Source organism: Cavia porcellus, unplaced genomic scaffold (assembly GCF_034190915.1).
Source record: "Cavia porcellus strain 051 isolate PalLab524CR breed Dunkin Hartley unplaced genomic scaffold, mCavPor4.1 scaffold_17, whole genome shotgun sequence".
Taxonomy (NCBI): domain Eukaryota; kingdom Metazoa; phylum Chordata; class Mammalia; order Rodentia; family Caviidae; genus Cavia; species Cavia porcellus.
This window is the reverse complement of record NW_026947500.1, coordinates 44,526,851-44,546,642: the sequence shown is the minus strand read 5'-3', so window position 1 is coordinate 44,546,642 and position 19,792 is coordinate 44,526,851. Positions and strand designations below refer to the sequence as shown.

General features: G+C 36.3%; 1 protein-coding gene and 1 pseudogene across 1 annotated transcript; one reads left to right on the top strand and one right to left on the bottom strand.

Moving 5' to 3' along the window:
• Positions 1-8,473: 8,473 nt before the first annotated feature.
• Positions 8,474-9,388, bottom strand: LOC100732917 (olfactory receptor 4A47-like). Its single transcript, XM_013147413.2, has one exon. It carries the CDS (start codon positions 9,383-9,385, stop codon positions 8,474-8,476), a length of 912 nt encoding a protein of 303 aa, XP_013002867.2. The 5' UTR covers positions 9,386-9,388.
• Positions 9,389-18,037: 8,649 nt separating this feature from the next.
• LOC100732643 (olfactory receptor 4A16-like) lies at positions 18,038-18,956 on the top strand (annotated as a pseudogene).
• Positions 18,957-19,792: the final 836 nt, after the last annotated feature.

Genomic DNA, 19,792 nt, shown 5'->3' with positions numbered 1-19,792 from the left:
GATAATGATATGCAATATGTTAACTAGTGTTAATTTTCTACTATTTCTTAACTGTGTTTCATTTTTATTTTTAAGTTGAAAAAGAAATTCATTGTTCTTGCTTCCCCTTATTAAATAGGATTTATGAGGTTCTAAGGCTGGAGGAAAATTAATGCTTCTCATTCAAAACACACTGTATGAAGAATCTGACTGAGTTTAAAAGCAAATTTTATCAAATTTTAGTTTCAAATTTGCATGATTATTTTCAATGATGTTACAGAATGTGTGGTGAGTGATTTGTTTCTATTGGCCTCTAGGTTCCCTAGAGTCAAGGAAAGCACTTGTCTGTGTTCACTGCCCTTTTTGCAAAATCTGGGGAACAAAGACTGGAATCTATGCCATTCCACTGTGTACCCCATTTCTCACTTTGCTGGAATCATCATGTTCACTGAAGGATTCTGGAAAACTTTTTTGAGTTTTTGTAAGTATGTGTATATAATTTTCTTGAGCTTTATAGATTTGCCTTTTTATATCATGACACTTGAATAGTTTTATTTGTAGGTTTCATTTTTTAAATTTTACACTTGGGAAAACTATATTATTCTTTGTCCACTTTATGTGTTAACATCCTATTTTTTTATGCTTAGATCTTTCCTTAGCTTTATTTTTATGTTTTTATTAGTGTGTGTCTGCTATATATAATGATTACAATCAAGATTTCAAAGAAAGGGAAGGAGATAAAAAAAACCTATTGAAAGTGAATGTGACACCTTATACTTTGAATATATGTTTAAAATGCTTTGCAGTACACTGTTAATGTTGTTTATAGCAGCACAATTTGTAATAGCCAGGTTTTGGAAACAACCTAAGTGTCTATCAACTGAGGAATGGATAAAAAATGTTGTGGTATTTTTATACAATGGAGTAGTACTCAACTATAAAAAATGATCACATTGAGAAATTTATTAATAAATGGACAGAACTTGAGACCACACTCATGAGCGAAATAAATTAAACACATGTATAAATACTGTATAATCTCCCTAGTGTAAGTGATGGTACCAGTACATAAGATTTTATAGTAATCCTGATTCCCCATTACATTGCTTGGAAACCTTATATTGTTTTCATTCGTTAGTTGGAATAGTTTTTTCCTGGGTTGTTTTATTTTATTGTCTGTGATGATATGAACAACTATTTTGAAGAAAACAAGACATTGTAATAGCCAGTGCTGATTTAATATCATCTTATTTTGAAGTCCTGCCATGCATTTGTTCTTCTGTCTCCATTGGTTTTACCATGTTGTATATTATTGGATTTTATTATATTGTGATAGTATAAACAAATTTTTTTGTCTTTTTTTTTTCGTTTTTGTCAGTACCAGGGATCGAACTCACAACTGCCTGCTTGCAAGGCAGGTGCTTATGCCCCTGAGCTAAATCCTCAGCCCAAACAAAATTTTTATGGACAAGCAGATAATATAGTAACCATTGTTCATTTTCTGTTATTTGGTTCTGAATGCCTTGTAATACTTTCATTCCATTGAATGGCTCTATACTATTCTGTTATGTTTGATACTCTAGTGTATGAAGCTACACTCAAAGGGAGACATTATGGTGGCTACTGTTATGGGGGGTTGTCTTTTGGTGAAATATTATGTTGCTTAAATTGTTCTGTTCCGATTTGTTTTGTTATGTCCTCTTTTATCTTATCTTTTAAAATTAAAAAAAGGTTGTTATCTGTACCTCTTGAACTTTTCCCCTAACTAGTATGTAGTGACTTTTATCTCTTCTGATAATTCTTGGTTTGAAGATCATATTGTCTGCAAACAGAATAGCTCCCTGCTCTATTTGGGGGGTTCCTGCTTCATGAAGTATTGTTTTCTATCCTTTGACTTTCAGTCTATGAGTTTCCTTTTGGGTTACATGGGTTTCTTGTAGACAGCATATGATTGGATGTTGTTTCTTGATCCATTCTGCTAGTCCATTTTTTTAATTGGTGAATTGAGTCCATTTACATTATGGTAATAACTGTTATATATTGGTTTATTGTTGTCATGTTATCTTTCTGCTGTTGCATCTTTATCTTTCCATTCTGTTTGTCTGTCTTGCTTCATGATTTTTTCATATGTGTATCTAGAATGTGTTTCAATATTTTTTACAGGGTTGGCTTGGTGATCATGAAGTTCTTCAGCTGTTCTTTGTCATGGAAGTATCTTATTTCTCCATCCATTTTGAAGGACAGTTTTTCAGGGTATATTAGTCTGGGTTGGAAGTCGTTTTCTTTTAGAATCTGAAATATTTCACTCCATGCTCTTCTTGACTTCATTGTTTGTGTTGAGAAGTCTTCTGTGATTCTGATAGGTTTTCCTTTATAGGTGATCTGTCTTTTCTCTTTTAACAGCTTTTAATATTCTATTGTAATGTTGGATTTCTGGTATGGTGATTATTATATGTCTGGGTATAGTTTTATTTTGGTTATGGCTATTTGGAGTTCTATATGCCTCACTAATCCAAATATCTGTTTCCATTCTCATGTTTGGGAAATTTTCAGCTATTATTTCTCTAAATATCCTCCTGACATCCTTTATGTTGTCCCCTTCTTTTTCATTTATCCCTATCAATCTTATGTTGTTTTTCTTTACATCACCTTGCAGCTGTTGAATTGTTACTTCATGAATCCTTGTTATTTTTAAAAGATCTTTCCTTTCCTGTTCACTAGCTGCAATCTTGCCCTTGAGGCCTGAAATTCTATCTTCACTTTCTTTGAGGCAATTTGGACAACTTTCAATGGAATTTTTGATTTCCTGTGTATCTATTTGAATCTGCTTCATGTTTTCTGTTTGTTTCTTATATTGTTCATCCATCTTTTTGTTTTGTTCCTCTAATTTTTTAACTTTGTCTTTTTTCAATGTGTTCAGCATTTCTTTCTTTAATCATTTCTTCTTTTACCTGAGAGATTATTTCTAATTTGAATTCCTTTAAAGCTTCCCAGAGTTGTTTCCTTACTTCACTTTCTATTATTTCAAGTATTTCAGATGAATGGCATATATTTTCTCCTATGTACATGGCTCCTAGGCTTTCTTGTGATGGGTTGGAGGTTTGAGATTGCATTTTGGCCTTTTGTCTTGTCATTTTCCTATATTTCTCTTTCAAGTGATGTTCCAAAGCTTCCCCTGGGCATGTTGGAAATTGCCTCCTTTGTACTCGGCTCCTGGAACTGAATGGAGGTCCTGAGCATGGTCCAGTCAGGCCCATAGAACCTCCCATGCCACCTCTGGTGTTCCAGGAAATGGGGTGGGCTCCTAACCACTGTGAGTGATGGCCCAAAGCCGTCCCCAGGCTAGCACTGATGCACTGGAACTCACTTCACGTGCCCTCGGGTCCCCTGATTGAAGAAGGTCACTTGGCATGATGTAATCGGGCTCACAAAACCTCTCACACCTAGTCTAGTGTGGCTGGAAGCTGGGCGAGCATTTAACTACTGGGAGCAATGATCTTAAACTCCCACAGCCCGTGCTGGTGTGCTGGAACTCACCTCCACTAATCCCAAATCCCCGATTGAAAGAAGGTCACTGGTATGCCCAGCTAGGCCAAAGAAACCTGCAGAGCCCAGCCTAGTGTGGCTGGAAGCTGGGCCAGCTATGACTTATTCAAAGTTACTGAACTTCTGAAAGATAAATTATTCCAAGTATTTGCTTTATATTTCTTTGATTAATTTTTTGAATGTCATGAACATTAATAAATCTGAAAAGGGATTGATTTTGTTTATGTAAGAAGCAATACTATGTTAAGAGAAATAAATGATTAATATTATTTATATCACTTATGCTACATAAATTTGCTGTCACAGTAATTTCATATTTTAAAAGCGTACATACATCTATCTATCTATCATCTATCTGTTGGTATATACATTCTTAACATATATTCCTAAAAAATTGTAATAGTTTTATTTACATTTCAATACAACTTTTTTGTTAAATTGCAAATGAGGAAACTAAAAATAGGAAAATTGTACCCAGCATGACTGTGAAAAAAGGAATGCATTTCCTTTGCACACTAATTATATCAAAATCCCTTTGTTTCATTGATGTTGGAATGGGATCTTCATCACTAAGTTTACTGGTACACTGGTATCTGGTATCTTTAGATAGACACAGTGGCCACATTTATCATAGGGAGGGTGTACCTATGCACGGTGTGTCCTAGATCCTCTTTGCTTCCTCCATTCTTCTCACCTCCTTCAATTCTTCTTCCACTCCTTACTTACCAAGCTTTGTTTCCATTTTATCCTCTTTTTTACTCCCTTTTTTACTGTTTTCTCCACTCACCCCCTTTCTTTTTGAACGATTTTTTCCTATTTCAAAATATCTATTATATATTTTGCTCCTTATTCACGCTCTTGGTTTCTCACATCAGAGAAACAGTGTGATATTTACCTATGTGTGTCCAATATATTTCACATTAGCATCTGCTCTCAAGATCCATTCATTTACCTACATCTCACTCTACCAAGGGGAAGCTCACAGTCTTGGGGTCTTTTTAAAGTGAGAATTCTGCTGCAGGTCTTCACTCTCTAGGTCTGACTTGGCACATCATAACTCTGTATTCCACCTGGCTCTTCAATAACAAGGAGAATATTGAGGAAAAGGATCTTCATCTCCCAAGAATAAAGCACTGGTTCTTCCTTATGGAAAATGTTCATAACTTATCTAGCACTGTAGAAAATTAGAGACATTGTCAGGATTTTTAAAAATGCCATAGGAAATATTCAGGAAATATTCAGAAACTAAATTTTGTTTACTCACTCTTCCTACTGAAATCAAAACTAAAGAAAAATGAAATAAATCATTAAAATGAACTTCTTATGGGTCACCTACTTTTCAGTCAATTTCATGCTTCCCCATCACTCATCATTAGCAATAAATGCACTCAGGTAATAAAGCAGCAATGAAAAGTAAGTTGCAGAGTTCCAGAAGTGATGAAGAAAAGTATTCCTTAGTTGTAGACTATAATGATCTGATAAATGCATTCCTGCCCATATTCCTTTCTAATTTCTTGGATGTATCACACCAACACATCCAGCGGCACTGAAGTAGAAACTAAATTGATGAATACCTATTTTAAAAATTACAAATAAATGTCATTTACAGAGCTCAGCTTAAATCTATAAGTAGTAACTAAAGACCGGTAATACATGGTATTTCCTATGGGGTACAAGTTGTGGGAAATTACTGAACATAGTCAAATGTTTACAGAATATCCAGATAACTAATATCATTAGGATAAAGACGAGCACCTCAAAGTTTTTCAGCTCATTGTACATATAGAAATTGATAATATCTGTGCATGAGCTAGTAGAAAAAACCAAGACTATTATAATCTGAACCCCTTAGGGCAAAAGAATCAATATTTCATTCACAATGAACATAAACTTGTGCTCTAAAGAGTCAGTTTTTTCAACTTCCTAGAGAAAAACTTTGACCTTCACTTAAACCATTACAAAAACCTTGATGAAGCCTTAAAACTCAAGAACTAAATTCATTGCAAACATATTGGTGAAGTCTTAGAATTCACAAACATTACTTTGATCCTTTATTGTCAATATTCAGGAAGGGGGTTCTGTGTCTTACTTAAAGGTCTACCAGTGTTGTAAAACCATGATAAGGAAAAAAATGATTCCAGTGATAACCTCTTAACCTAGCAGGGCAGGGTCAAGGTGACATCTGAGGCCACTCAGGGACAAAGTCATGGCTGAGCTCTGTGTGCTTTAGTTCCACTGCCCCTCACACAGCCATGGGCACTACTGTTAGATCTACCTTGGCTGCCTTTCTTCTTTAAATAAATGGAGGGCTTAACTCACAAATCCAGAACCTTGTAAACATGAAGCTACTGCTCAATTTCTTGGGGAAAAGGATCCATTTCAATTATATGGTTTGAAAACAGTTGTAATATTGTGCTTGGGAAAAAAAGGAGAACTAGTTAACTTCTTGATGCTGTTATAAATAATAACACCTCAGCTCAGGTTGCTAAACTCAGACAGATCCAGGAAACAAGTCATTTCTCCTCTTGTGATAATATCATATTGTAAGACTACTTGTCTTTTAATAAATATTCTGAGAGTCAGTGGCTTCCGAGATCCAGCCATGGTGGAACTTAAGTGGCTGAGCAAGAAAGCAATTTACCCCCCTTCGTGATATCAGCCCTGGTGCAGGCCAGGAACAGAAACAGTCAGCGTCTCCCATAAGCCTACTGGTGCTCAGTCTGAGAATCAAACATCCCAACCTCCCCCCCCCCATTAGCAACTGAGGGCAGAGGTCTGATCATCTCTTTGGAGGATGACCATATGCAATATGGCAAATATGGCAGATTTTGTTTATCTTGTTTAAAGGCAAATGTTTTCTCTGTTTAGCTTTGTTCTCATCATTCTATCAATATTCTCTTTTGATTGGTTTTATAATGTTCATTTTTGGTTTGATTTTGTTATGCCTGATTGACTGGACAGCTATTGTGAAGGTAAAGAGATATATAATGTACCTATTACTGTTATCCCATTATCCTGCTTTGAAATTCTGTACTAACTTCACTGAATTGTCTTGATTGGCTTTGTTCTGTCTTGTTCTGTTGTATTTTACTACTTTCAAAATAAAACTTTATAAAAAAATTAAAAATAAAAAATGAATGCTCTGATAATCTAGGTTTCCATTTCAAGTCATTTAATTCCAATTATCTGTCATAAAAAGTCAGTGAATAATTACTGAATTACATTCCACTACATTTTTTAAAGCCTCAGACTCCAGACTATAGAACATCTTGTGTCTCTCTCACCCTGAGCAGCCTGATCCTTTTCCAAAGGAAAAGGCCTTTTCCTTCCAAGGCCATGCATGAAGAAGCTAAGCTCATGAAGTCTCCTTAGACTTTACAGACAGGAAAGCTAAAGCTAAGCTCATGAAGTCTCCTTAGCCTTCACAGACAGGAAAGCTGATTAACCCTGATGGTTCAGTTATGGACAAGATGTTCCCTGTGAGATTGGAGTTCTTTCTACAAAGAAGGAAGACACAATGACTAAGACTAGGAAGAGTGCTGTTCCGGAACATGGAAAATGCTGAATCTTCATAATCAGCAGCTTCCTTCTTCTTCTACACACTCCTACTATCAGTTTCCATCTGAGACGTTTCTCTACCATCAACTTCAGAAAGTTTTTAAGTCATTTCTTTGGAAAAAATCCTCCTTATTTTGGCTACTTTGTACTTGACAAAAAGAATATTATACTCTTGTTTACAAAGACTACCAATAAGTGTATACCAGGGCATCACAATACATAGAAAAGAAGATGAAGTGAGATCCATATGCCATATACACCAAAATAACCAGAGGGGGGATTTAAACATGATGAGTGCTTCTCAAGTAAGAATTCAGGGGGCTGTAGAGGGTGGGACTACAGTCCTGCAGGGGCAGGTCTTCCTAGACTGCTGCTCAGAGCTGCCTTTGGGAGTCATGGAGTAAGAATTAATACCCCAAATCCCAATAGTCTTAAAAGTGTATGTTGATCATTGGAAGAACTCACATAACAAATATTTTCTATTATGTATGGTTATTAAACCTGAGGGGAAATTCAGTTTAGTGACTCTTATGGATTAAGAACTGGTGGATTATTTCAGCATGGCATTGAGCGAAGATGCTCCACCTGAGGAAAGTTGCCAGCATAAATAGGTGATGAAGAAGAAGGGAGGCATGGAGGTGTTGAGTGGTTGAAGCATTAAGGTGTTATTGCATTGAGGCATTGTGGGTTCTCCTGCAAGTTGCTGTTTGAGCTGTTGGTTCTCCTGGAGAAACTTTTGTCCTCACACCAAGCATTGCTTCCTGGCTCTCGAAGGGAAGACATGTGCTGCTTGGTCTCCAGGATGAACTCGTCATGCTGCTTCCTGGCATGTACCCAACTGTGCTTGTTGTCAGAGCTCAGGACCTCCATGTCGCTGAGGATGGCTGTGGTGCCTTTCAGGACAGCCCTGGTCTTTGTTGTGAGTGTGACTTCTCGGCTCCAGTGTAGAACCCTTATCCCACTAGCACAGCTCCTTCATCCTGCTAGTATAGAGTTTCTGGCTTCCACCCCTGACCCTTGGGTCTTCCCGGCACGGATCCGTAAAAGAGACTGGTGTGAGTCCTTCTTGTGGGCTCTGGACCTCCAGCTGAACTCGTGGGAGGCATTGTCCTGAGCTCTGGGTTTTTATCTGGACTCATGTGGGACACTGCTGTGAGATTCAGGCTCTTGACTAAATCTATGTCTTTGGTGTTGCAGGTGGATTTCCTGCATTTTCCTGTGTTAACTCCCAGTGACCATAATAAAAATAATATTATAAACTCCCTGTCCTGATCCTAATTGTTCTCTGTGTACAACCCCTAACTACAACAATGACATAACCACATGTGACATCTTCTCAAGAATTAATTCCTTCACAGAATGTGAATGATATGACTCTGTCACTTCATTTTTATTTTCTAGCCCAGAGATTCTTCATGGCACTCTTCATCTCTGAATTTCTCAGAGTATAAATGACAGGGTTCAGCATAGGAGTGATAATAGTGTAAAACACAGCTAAATATTTATCAGTGGACAAGGTAAAAGGAGGCCTCACAAATAGAATAATGCAAGGAACAAAGAAGAGGACAACCACCGTAATGTGGGAGCCACAGGTGGATAAGGCCTTGTGCTTGCCTTCCTGACTCAGGTTCTTCAGGGAGTACAGAATGACCACATAGGATATTAATAAGAGTGTGAAGATGACCACACAGCTTGCTCCATCATTGGCCAACACTGCAAGACCAATAATGTAGGTGTCAGTACAGGTGAGTTTTAATAAGGGGTGAATGTCACAGATGAAGTGGTCAATGACATTTGGGCCACAGAAAGGAAGATTATAAACAAACATAATATGCAGTGTGGCATGCACAAAACCCCCAATCCAGGCCAGCAGCAGGAGCAGGAAACACATCCGTTGGCTCATGATGGTCAGATAATGCAGGGGTTTGCAGATGGCCACGTAGCGGTCATAGGCCATGGCCACCAGGAGCAAAATCTCAGCACCACCAAAAAAGTGTTCTAAAAAAAGCTGAGTCATACAAGCTTGGAAGGAAATGGTTTTCTTCACATGAAGTAAGTCTATCAGCAAATTTGGGGTAGCTGTGTTAGAATAGGCAACATCCATAAATGATAAGTAGCCAAGAAAGAAGAACATAGGGGCATTCAGGGATGGACTGAGTACCACAGTCACAACAATGAGGAGGTTTCCTGTCATTGTTACCACATAGATCAGGAAGAACACAGCAAACAATATTTTCTGACCCTGGAGGCTCTGAGTGAGCCCCAAGAGCACAAACTCAGTCACATTGTTCCTTTGCTCCATATGTCCTTCTGTGTGTCCTTGTGTCATTGCTCAGAAGGAAATTATCTAGAAATAGAATTATTACTAGTGAGACTGTGAAATTCTAGAGTGCTTATTCATTGCTTAAATAGGCATTATGGATATTCTCTTCCTGAACTGTTAGAGATTATAAGAATTCAAATTAGATTAAGCATAGAGCCTAACTAGCGGGCTCTTATAGAATAATCATGACACAAATGCCTGTGAAAGAAAAATGAGCCTCCCATAACTAGCTCTCTGTCTGGAAGCTAATGAAAGTCCCCAAAGAGCTAACAGCACAAAGAAAAAGACAGAGGTTTAAATATTTCATGTGAAACAACGGCAAGACTTATTTTATATTTATTTCTCAGTAACAAAGTAAATGTGATTTTCTCCATTCTTGGAATAGAAGAAACTTCTCAAATAATAGATATCTCAGAATATTTTAAGAAAGTTAAAGAGTACAATAAGTAAATACACTAAAAGCAGTTTAGAGAGAAGGAGAGGAAAGCGGAGAGGTGAGGGGAAGGGAAGAGGGTGAGTAAGGCTGCACACCTCCCTCCCCAACTCAGGCTCTTCAGGGAAGAGAGAAGGCGAGAGGAACAAACAGAAGAAACCAGTGCAATAACAGAGATTATGAGAAGCAGAAACAGAAAGATTGCATACACAGCAAGAAAATTCTAATTGGAATCGTATTCACTAGCACAATGTTCTCTTAAAAAATAATCCTAGTAATGATGGTTGCAATCTAAATCTCTACTGATGTCAAATTCACTTGGATTCATAAATTCTCCCTGCTTCCTCTTCACAGACATGGAATATGTTTCTTTTTAACTAAGGCCTGTGTCTCTGTTCATGCTGCTAATTTCATCCTCTTTATCATTCCTAACACTGCTCTTCAGATCTCCCCTCCATTCTCTTCACCCTTATTTTCCTTCCTTGTATTGCACCATTATGTCAGCATATTCACCTAGTATATCTTTATGTTTAAAAATTCTAACTTTGGACCCCACAACTCTTTCAAGCAAGTATTTAAATGCAATTATCTACTCATGTTATACAAGCTCTGTCACTTAAGTCCAAAGTCAGTTGGAGTTCTCCTCCTATTGGACACAAGATTATTTTGAATTAACCTAAAAGCTCACTGACTCAATTATGTGTAACATTATGTTCTCTAGACTCACTCTTTAATTTCTACAGATGCTAAATCACAGTTTAATCTTTCACATGCTAAACAGTATTCAGAAGACAATCCTCATGGCCCTAATCAGAAATTTACAAACACCTATTAACCAAAAATCTCCAAAAGAGTCATAATGCAATTAGTTTGTAAGAACACTGACATTAGATGGGAAAATTTATTCTACATTTTTATAATTTTGAAATATGAAAGAGGAGTTTTCAGAAGTGGAATCAATAGACACACTTCTAACAAAGGACCCTATAGCATAGCTATCAGATTCATAAAAAGCTTTCAAAAGATTATGAGTTTCTGTGTCATCAGTGTACATCATGAGAAGTTTAGTTTAGAATCATACAAGTAAATAACCTGCCTGAATTACCTGTGCAAGAAACAGAGTCACTTTTTCCAAGTTCTATATTTTTTCTTCTCCTTGTTCCTAAATGATAACAGCTTCACACACTGATGTCTTCTTTCTGTATGCAAAAGCTAAATAACACGTGCACCATCAATGCACCTCAGAATTTTTCCACTGACCAGTTTGTTCCGTGCTTGAAGGAAGGTTGATTCATCAGACATTCAGGAAAAAATTGCTTTTAAAGTAGTTGCAAATCTTTAATCTCAACAATGACCTGTAACCTCAAGAAATATGATTTATTATATAGTGATGCATATTTCTATTTCTGGTAAAATTTGCCCTTAAAATGAGCAAATAGTAAATAAGAAATTTGGTATTTGAAAAGCAAGCTTTGTGGGAAACAGAATCTTGAATAGCTGAGACATATATTTGCAATTTTTAAATTTTAAAAATGTTTGAATTTTCACTCAGGTATAGTTGTCTGACCTCATATACCATCATTTAATTTAGGACTAGCTAGAGAATGAAGAAAAATTGAATCCCTATTCTATCATACCTTGACTATATCATGTCTATTGCTAAGAATACGGTTCTATGGATACTAATATAGACAAAAACTCCCCAAAGTAAAGGCAGTATTTGGAAATTTTATCTGTATTTGAACCACAGGGCATATTATTCTATCTTCAGTTGCTCTTTCTAATTGGGAGATATTTCCTTAATTAAACTCAGTAGAACCTCCAGCAGAATTCTGAGGGTAGGCAATGCACTAAGGTGTCAGAACTATAAAAATTAGATCACAATTTCCAGAGACATGCTCCCTGAGGGAATAATTATAATTGACCAACTTGAGGTCACATCACCCACAGGGAAAAATCCACACTGGGAAGAACCGAAATATATAAAACTCCCTTATTAAAATTCTTTCTTATAGGCTTAAGGAAGAAAAATAGTAGGTATGAATATGAACAAAATATACAAGTGTTAACATTGCCCATTTTCTCAATTCTGGTCTTGAATATTTCTTTCTTATAATGTTTATGGTTACTTATTCCATCTTCTTATTAATTAGTGGTCATCTTAGATATTTTATTTCATCTGGACTAAGTCTTATTAAACTTTTAAGTAGCATATCTATTTCTTGGAATTAATAAATATTTTTTCTTTATTATTGATACTTTTCTTTACCCAAGGAGTAGTGAGATATAAACAAGTGTAACCATTATGGAAATCAATATGAATCAGTGCAGAAATTCTTCAAGGGGCTAGGGATTTAGCTCAATGGTATAAGTTCCTGCCTGGCAAGCGCAAGGTCATGAGGTTGATCCCCAGCCCTAAAGAAAAAAATCTTCAAAAGATTGTAAGAAAATTTATATTGGATTCAGCTATAACTCTTTATAAGTGTGTTCACCAAAGAATTAAAGCCATCAAACTACAGTGATATATGCTGTTCAACAATGTGTATGCTATGATGAAACTACAATATACTGAACAAACAAATTAAAGAAATAAAAATGTGAGGAGACAACCCAGAACCATGAATATAAAGACTCATTATAAGAGATCAAACATATTTTAATTGATCTATAGACTAAAAAATATCATAAACAATAAACCATTGACAAACCTGATTCGAAGATTTACCTGAAAAAAAAACAAATAAAAAACAGTAAGAGCCAAAATAATTTTTGGAAAAGTATACAATTGAGTATCTCATAGTGCTGGATTTCTACTCATAAAGTACAGTGTTGGAGAATGGATACATATGAAGATGAAGCAGAAGAGATTAACCAGAATTAGACGCAAACACTGCATGATTTTTTATCAATATGCAGAGGCAATTTAATAATAAATAGTAGTCTTATCAAAAAATGTGCTGAAGGTAATTCAATATCATTTTTAAAATGCACTTTGATCCATGCTTCATGCCATAAAGATGAATTAACCCAAAATAATTTGTAGAATTAAATGTGAGCCCTACAGCTATAAAAAGTTGAAAGGACAATATTAGAATTAACTTTGTGACACTGAGTTGCTCACAGATTTTGTCTTTCCTTTTTTATCATTTACATTTTAAAGCCCAAAGTTTTCTTACCCTTGCCAGTTCAACTAAGACTGACAATAGAATTAAATTTTTAATTATACTATATTAAAGCTGAAAATTCTATTGTTCAAATGCTTTTCAAAAAATGTCACAGATGAAGCAAAATACGGGCAAATAATAACTGCTGAAGGTCTTGGTTCAAGAAAATGCATCAAAATCAGCTGTCAGTAGGGTTAACACAAAGTGAGAGGAGTATACGAAACACTGGAACACTGAGGCTTGTGATGGTCTCATGACTGCAGATATCTGTCAAGACTCATAGGAGGGGATTATCAAGCTAAAAAACAATGGACTGTGCATTATGGAAATTATATCAGACTTTTTAAAAAAATCCCAAATTTTCTATGTTCAGAAAACAGAAACCTGGAAAATAGAAAAAACCTCAACAAGACCAAGATAAAAGACAAATTCCAAAGGACTAAATTGAAAATAATCGCTGGTGTGTATGAACAGAATACAACAGACTTCTAGTCATAAAAGATTCGTTAAATGGCTGAATATATTTGAGACTCAATTGTCTAGAGTTACGTCTTACTAAATAAATCCTCTAAGTCAAATGTCATTAAAAATCTATCTCATTTTTATTTTAAGAAATACAAACAAACAAGTTTAACTCTCAGATTTAGTCTGGGTAGGCTCCTTTCTATGTAGTCACACACATGGGCTCTAGCACTGCACGGGCCTTGTTACAATAAAGATTGGTTCTGGTGTTAAAATAAAGATTGCTTTGGTATTTGGTGCAGAATAAAACACATATATGGAAAAAATAGAGTCACGAGGGATTCAAATATATACAATAGGAAACAAATTTAGAGCACATTAATGTTGGGCTTTCAAAACAGTAGGAAAAAGTAATTATGCCCCATAAAAATGTCCTTCTAGAAAAAAATGAGAATTCAATGAATAAACTTCTGTTATAAAAGCAAACTCCAGACAGATCAAGAATTTCAACATAATTTTAAGGAAATATGCTAAAAAATCATGCTGAAAAACTATAAAAATATTTTCATAAAAGAAAAATGAAGGAATTGCTTCCCACAACACATAAAAGTTTTGACTAAGGGAATACAGAATATAATATATAGTCAAAATTACTTCAAATAATCAAAAGACAAACCACAAGCTACAAAATAACAATTACATAGACAATGGTAAAAGAAATAATTTTACTGGTATATGCATTAATTTCAAGAGTAAGTCCAGAAAAGTTTAGTAATCACAGAACACAGACAAAAATTTGTAATAGATAATTCATTTTTAAAATTTTCAAAAGAGCCGGGCCAACAATCCCAAACAGCCAGGGAGCTCTTGTACTTCACTTTGCTCAGAACATGGTAGGGCCCTGTCCAGCCACCCCAAGCAGTTGGGGAGCTTCAGTACACCTTGTGGTGTGACTGAGGGCTGCACAGTGAACTCCACCTAGCTGTGAAGATTTATACGTCACTCAGAACCTGGTAGGGCCCCAGATAAGTGAAGCATATAGAACTCCAATTAGCTATAACCAAAATAAATCTAAAACCAAATACAATAATCAACATCCAAGAAACTCAACGTAAGAATGGAATATTAAAAGCTGTTAGAGAAAAGAAACAAATTGTCTATAAAGGAAAACCCCATCAAAATCACAGCAGACTTCTCAACACAAGCAATCAAGTCAAGAAGAGCATGGAGTGAAGTATTTCAAATCCTAAATGAAAATGACTTCTAATCCATATTGACGTACCTGCAAAACTACTCCTCAAAAGTTCCATCTTCTTCATTTCTTTTATCATTTTTTCTTCTACCTGAGAGATTATTTCTAGTTTGAATTCCTTTAACGCTTCCCAGAGTTGCTTCTTTATTTCAGTTAGTATTATTTCAGTATTACTTCAGTTAATATTATTTCAGTTATGTGGTGTCATGGTTTATGTCTGTGTCCCCCAGGCCTCATGACTTTGAATTGTGCATTTGTTATTCATTCATTGTCTAGTGCTTGGATTGATGGTGTCAGTGCTCCACCCACAAAGGGGTGGACCCAGGACGTGATGTAATGGCAGGAAGAAGCTGTGTCTTGCTCTTTGCTGGCTCCGGCTTGCTGTTTGCAGCCGCCATGAACTGCGGCCTGGCCATGCCCACCTACCTTGGAGCCAACTGAGTGTAGACTGAAACCTCCAAAACTGTAAGAAATAAATCTTTCCTTTCCCAACTTTGGGCTTCAGGTATTTTTTCTCAGTGACGAGCATAAAGTAACTAAGACATGTGGCATGTATTTTCTCCTATACCCGTGGCTCCTAGGCTTTCTTGGGATGGGCTGGATGTTTGAGACTGCATTTTGGTCTTTCATTTTGTCATTTTCCTATATTTTCAAGCTTCAAGTATTGTTCCAAGTGAGGGAAAGAGGTCAGCCAGGTTGGGACAGAATTCCCTGACCCCTCCTTACTCACTGATCTCAACAGGAAGTCCGGGCCTGGTCCCCAGGTGAAGAAGAGAGCTGGGATCCAACGGGCTGGGATGTGGCTCCCTGCCTCCGCTGGACCTACTTCACCAACAGGAAGCCGGATCCTGGCCCCCAGATGAAGAAGAGTACCGCACCTCTGCCAGACCCACTCATCCCAACAGGGAGCCAGAGCCTGGCCCCCAGGCGAAGAAGATAGTTCCTGGCCTCCGCTGGACTTACCTGTCCGACAGGAAGCCGGGGCCTAGCCCCCAGGTGAAGAAGAACGGATGGATTTTTTTGAGTAGACTGTTTTTTTGGAATCATCACATTGAAATTTTTTTAAAGTGTTTTCTTTTTAAGTTACAGGAAGTCTAATGTATAACACCATGTCATATGAATCTCTTTTTATTTTCTACTTTTATCATTTCTAGGTTACTCGAATAATCCTAAGAAGTCCAATCCAATCCTATGAGCTGTCATTACACTGGTTGTTCCCAGTCATGAGTTAGTTCAGTTCTGTTAATAAAATCAGTACTGAAAACATAAATTTTCTAGGAATTTTTTAGAGGCAAAAATAAGACACACAAGATTATAGATCTCAAAAGTAAAAAGTCATATCTAATTAATGTGCTAAATAATTAGAGGCATTAATGTTCTAAATAATTTTGCAGTTATTTGATACATTTCAAAACCTATTACCTTGAGATTTATCAAGATATCCAAAAAGATTGAAAACTTTTTATGTATGAAAGACTGATCATCTCATGTGTGGTAGGGTGCAATAGTATTCAGCTGAATATACCAGGAGAGGAGTTATCTTTAGTATAGCACAGATCATATGGTAAAATTATTCTCGCCAATATTGTAAACTAAAATGACTGAGTCTGTATTAGCTCATAATCTAAAGTTTATTATCACTACTAGAGAGAATATTTTGTGAGATCAGGAACACTTTATCATTGATGACTTCTATGTCAAACATGATGTATTTAAAAGAAATAGCTAATAAATATGTCAAGATGATTGGGTTTTAATATTCTTCTCTATAGACTATCATCAATGAAAGAGATAGGAATAATAACAGAGGATTCTCTCTCAAAAATAATCATCAGAAAAGAAGAAAAAATATTTTCAATTAGATGAGATCAGAATTTTCCCCATTCCAACTATGCACACTGCTCTTAGTGCAAGCCTATCATTTCTTGCTTTATTTTTTTTTGTTATTTAAAGAGAAAAAAAGAAAGGGCATAAAAAACAAAGCAGTAAAAGGGTACAAATAAGACAATATTTCAAGAAAAGATATACAGTAGAAATCATTAGTCAACAGGTTACACATTATCCTCCCAGGAACAGTTGTCCAAATTACAAAATTAAAGCATATAAAGTGGACATTCATACAGTGAAACTGGAGACAGTTCCGTTCAATGATCCAACAAAAGCTCAGTAATATAGTTTTCCATACTACACACTCAAATGTACCTGCGGTTATTTTCCTTAGTCCACCTTCCTTTCCTCTCTTTTTTACAATAACAATTAGACTTTTTGGGTTTTATTACTCCCACGGTTCTTATTACTTTTTTTGAAGAGAATAAAACCAAACGTGACTAAGCAAAACACAATCAGTTAGAACAGAAGGGTGGGCATAGCACATGATGCAAAAATAGAATACCAGGTGATCAAAAGTGGTTACCATTGTGCCTCTTGCTATTTTCAAATTGAGTTGCCTATGTCATCAGGTATAACAGAATTGATCAAAACAGTACAGAACAAGACCAATAAAACCTACACTGAAGACCTTGCAGGACTTCAAAAAAAGGATAATAGTCAAGCCATAATGGGCATCATAGTATATCTTATTGCCTTCAGAGTGGTTACCTATACCCTCAAACTTGATACTATCAAACAAAATAGTATATAGAATAATCAGACAGAACAAGATGAGGAGAGCAATACTGGGGTTCAAATCAGGTTAATAGGAAAACCAAGAAAGTTACTATAATATGTCCTGCTATTTTTAATTTAGTTTTCACTTAATTAAAAAAATGAGAGAAAATAGATTAATTTAAAAAGGGGGGGAGATTGAGATAAGAGAGGACATTGTAACAACAACGTAGGGCAGAACTGAACCATTCAAGCATCATTGTGTTTCACCACCAGCTAATCTAACATAATAGTAGTCGCCATAGTGCCTCTTTCCTTGAATTATTTGAGTGTAACTTCATATGCTATAACATCAAGCATATCAAGACAGTGTGAAGCCATTCAAGAGAATGCAAGAATTACAGGGTATTTAGAACCAGCTAATAGAAAATGAACAACAGTTTCTTTATTTTCTCTTTGCCTATAAAGAATTTTGTTTATACTATGGAATAGTATTTTGCAAGTATATTACTATTACTTCAAAAATGGCTTATTGGACTTCTTGAAATAGGAATTGAAAACCATTAACTAACTTTTATATGTATTCCCTACTGTAGAACACATAATGATAAAGATGTGCTGCGTAATAGAATGGATTCATGGTTCTAGTCATGTTTTCCTGGCAGGTCCTGTTCTCCCGAGCTACCATCTCCAAAACAAGCCTTCTAGAAAACTGAATGGCACATAGTAACAGTGTCACAGAATTTGTCTTCCTGGGCCTCACTCAAGATCCTAATGGACAAATGGCATTTTTGTCATATTTTTATTCATCCACACTGTGACAGTGGTGGGCAACCTGCTCGTCATGGTCACTGTCTTAGCCAGCCATTCTTGGGCTCCCCAGTGTACTTCTTCCTTGCCTATCTATCACTCGTGGATGCTGTTTATTCCACTGCCATCTCATCCAAGTTGCTTATAGACCTGCTCAGTGACAGAAAGCCCATCTCCTTCCAAGCCTGTATGGGCCAGCTCTTTGAGGAGCACCTATTTGGGGGTGCTGAGGTCTTCCTCCTAGTGGTAATGGCCCTTGACTGCTATGTGGCCATCTGTAAGCCTCTGCACTAGTTGACCATCATGAATCAGTGGGTTTGCATCCTTCTGCTGGTGGTATCCTGGGCTGGAGATTTTGTACACTCTGTGGTTCAGCTTGTGTTTGCATGTAGTCTCCCCTGCTGTGGTCCAAATGTCATTGATCATTTCATGTGTGACATGTACCCACTGTTAGAGCTTGCATGCACTGACACCTATGTTATTGGCCTCACAGTGGTCACCAATGGTGGAGCCACGTGCATGGTGGTCTTTACACTCCTGCTCATCTCCTACGGCTTCATCCTAAACTCTCTTAAAACTCACAGTCAGGAAGGGTGAAAAAAAGTCCTTCCTACCTGCAGCTCCCACATCACCGTGGTTGTGCTCTTTTTTGTTCCTTGTATTTTTTGTATGTTAGACCTATTTCCAGCTTTCCTATTGATAAATTCATGTGTATTTTTTACAGTTATTACTCCCAGGCTGAATCCTTTAATATGTACCCTGAGAAATTCAGAAATAAAAAATGCTATGAAAACACTCTGGTGTAGAAGGTTAAACCCAGACTGAATATAAGTGTGTTTGTTTATCACACCTCACCTATCTGCTACTAATTCCACAAACAGACCATAAACTCTCACAAAGACAGTGTTGCCCACACAGTGGACTCTCTGTGACTGTTCCTTTTTCTTAACTGAAGCCATGAGAGAGTACAATAAATTCTCTGAGGTTAGGATGAATGTTTACAGAATAAAGGAGAGAAATAAAAGATGGCTCCCTGTTGTAAGACAAATGTTTTTGAATTGCTACTGAAATGAGATTTAATTTTTTAGCTAATGAAAATAAACAGCTCTTTTCAATGACTAAAGGTATTATTTTGTTTCTCAGTTTATAAGCAGAGTTTAGATATACATATTGATTACTTTCTTCATAGGAAATTTGTACCTCCACGTGACATATATTGGTACCTACTTTTTCCCATTCTCCACTCCTCCCTTGAACCACACTTTCTCTTCTTATATAAAAAAGATTTGTTTCCATTTTATTCTTCTTTCACATTTTTGCCTTTTCCTTTCCTTCCTTTTCCCTTTCCTCACTCTAGTTTTCCTTTCCTTCTGAGCAATTTTTCCAATTTCGCAATATCTATTACAGATTTTTTTTCCTTCTTTACATGTTCAGTTTCTCACACCAGAGAAGTAATGTGATATTTATACGTTTGTCCAATTTATTTCACTTAAGAGTATGGTCTTAAAGCCCATCTATGTATCTAGAAATGTCTCAAGTTTATCCTCCTTAAGCTCCCCATTGTATTAAAAGGAACATCTTTTTACTCATTCATTGATTGATAAGCATTTGTGTGGTTTCCAAGATTTAACTATTACACACTGTGCCACTATATACATGGG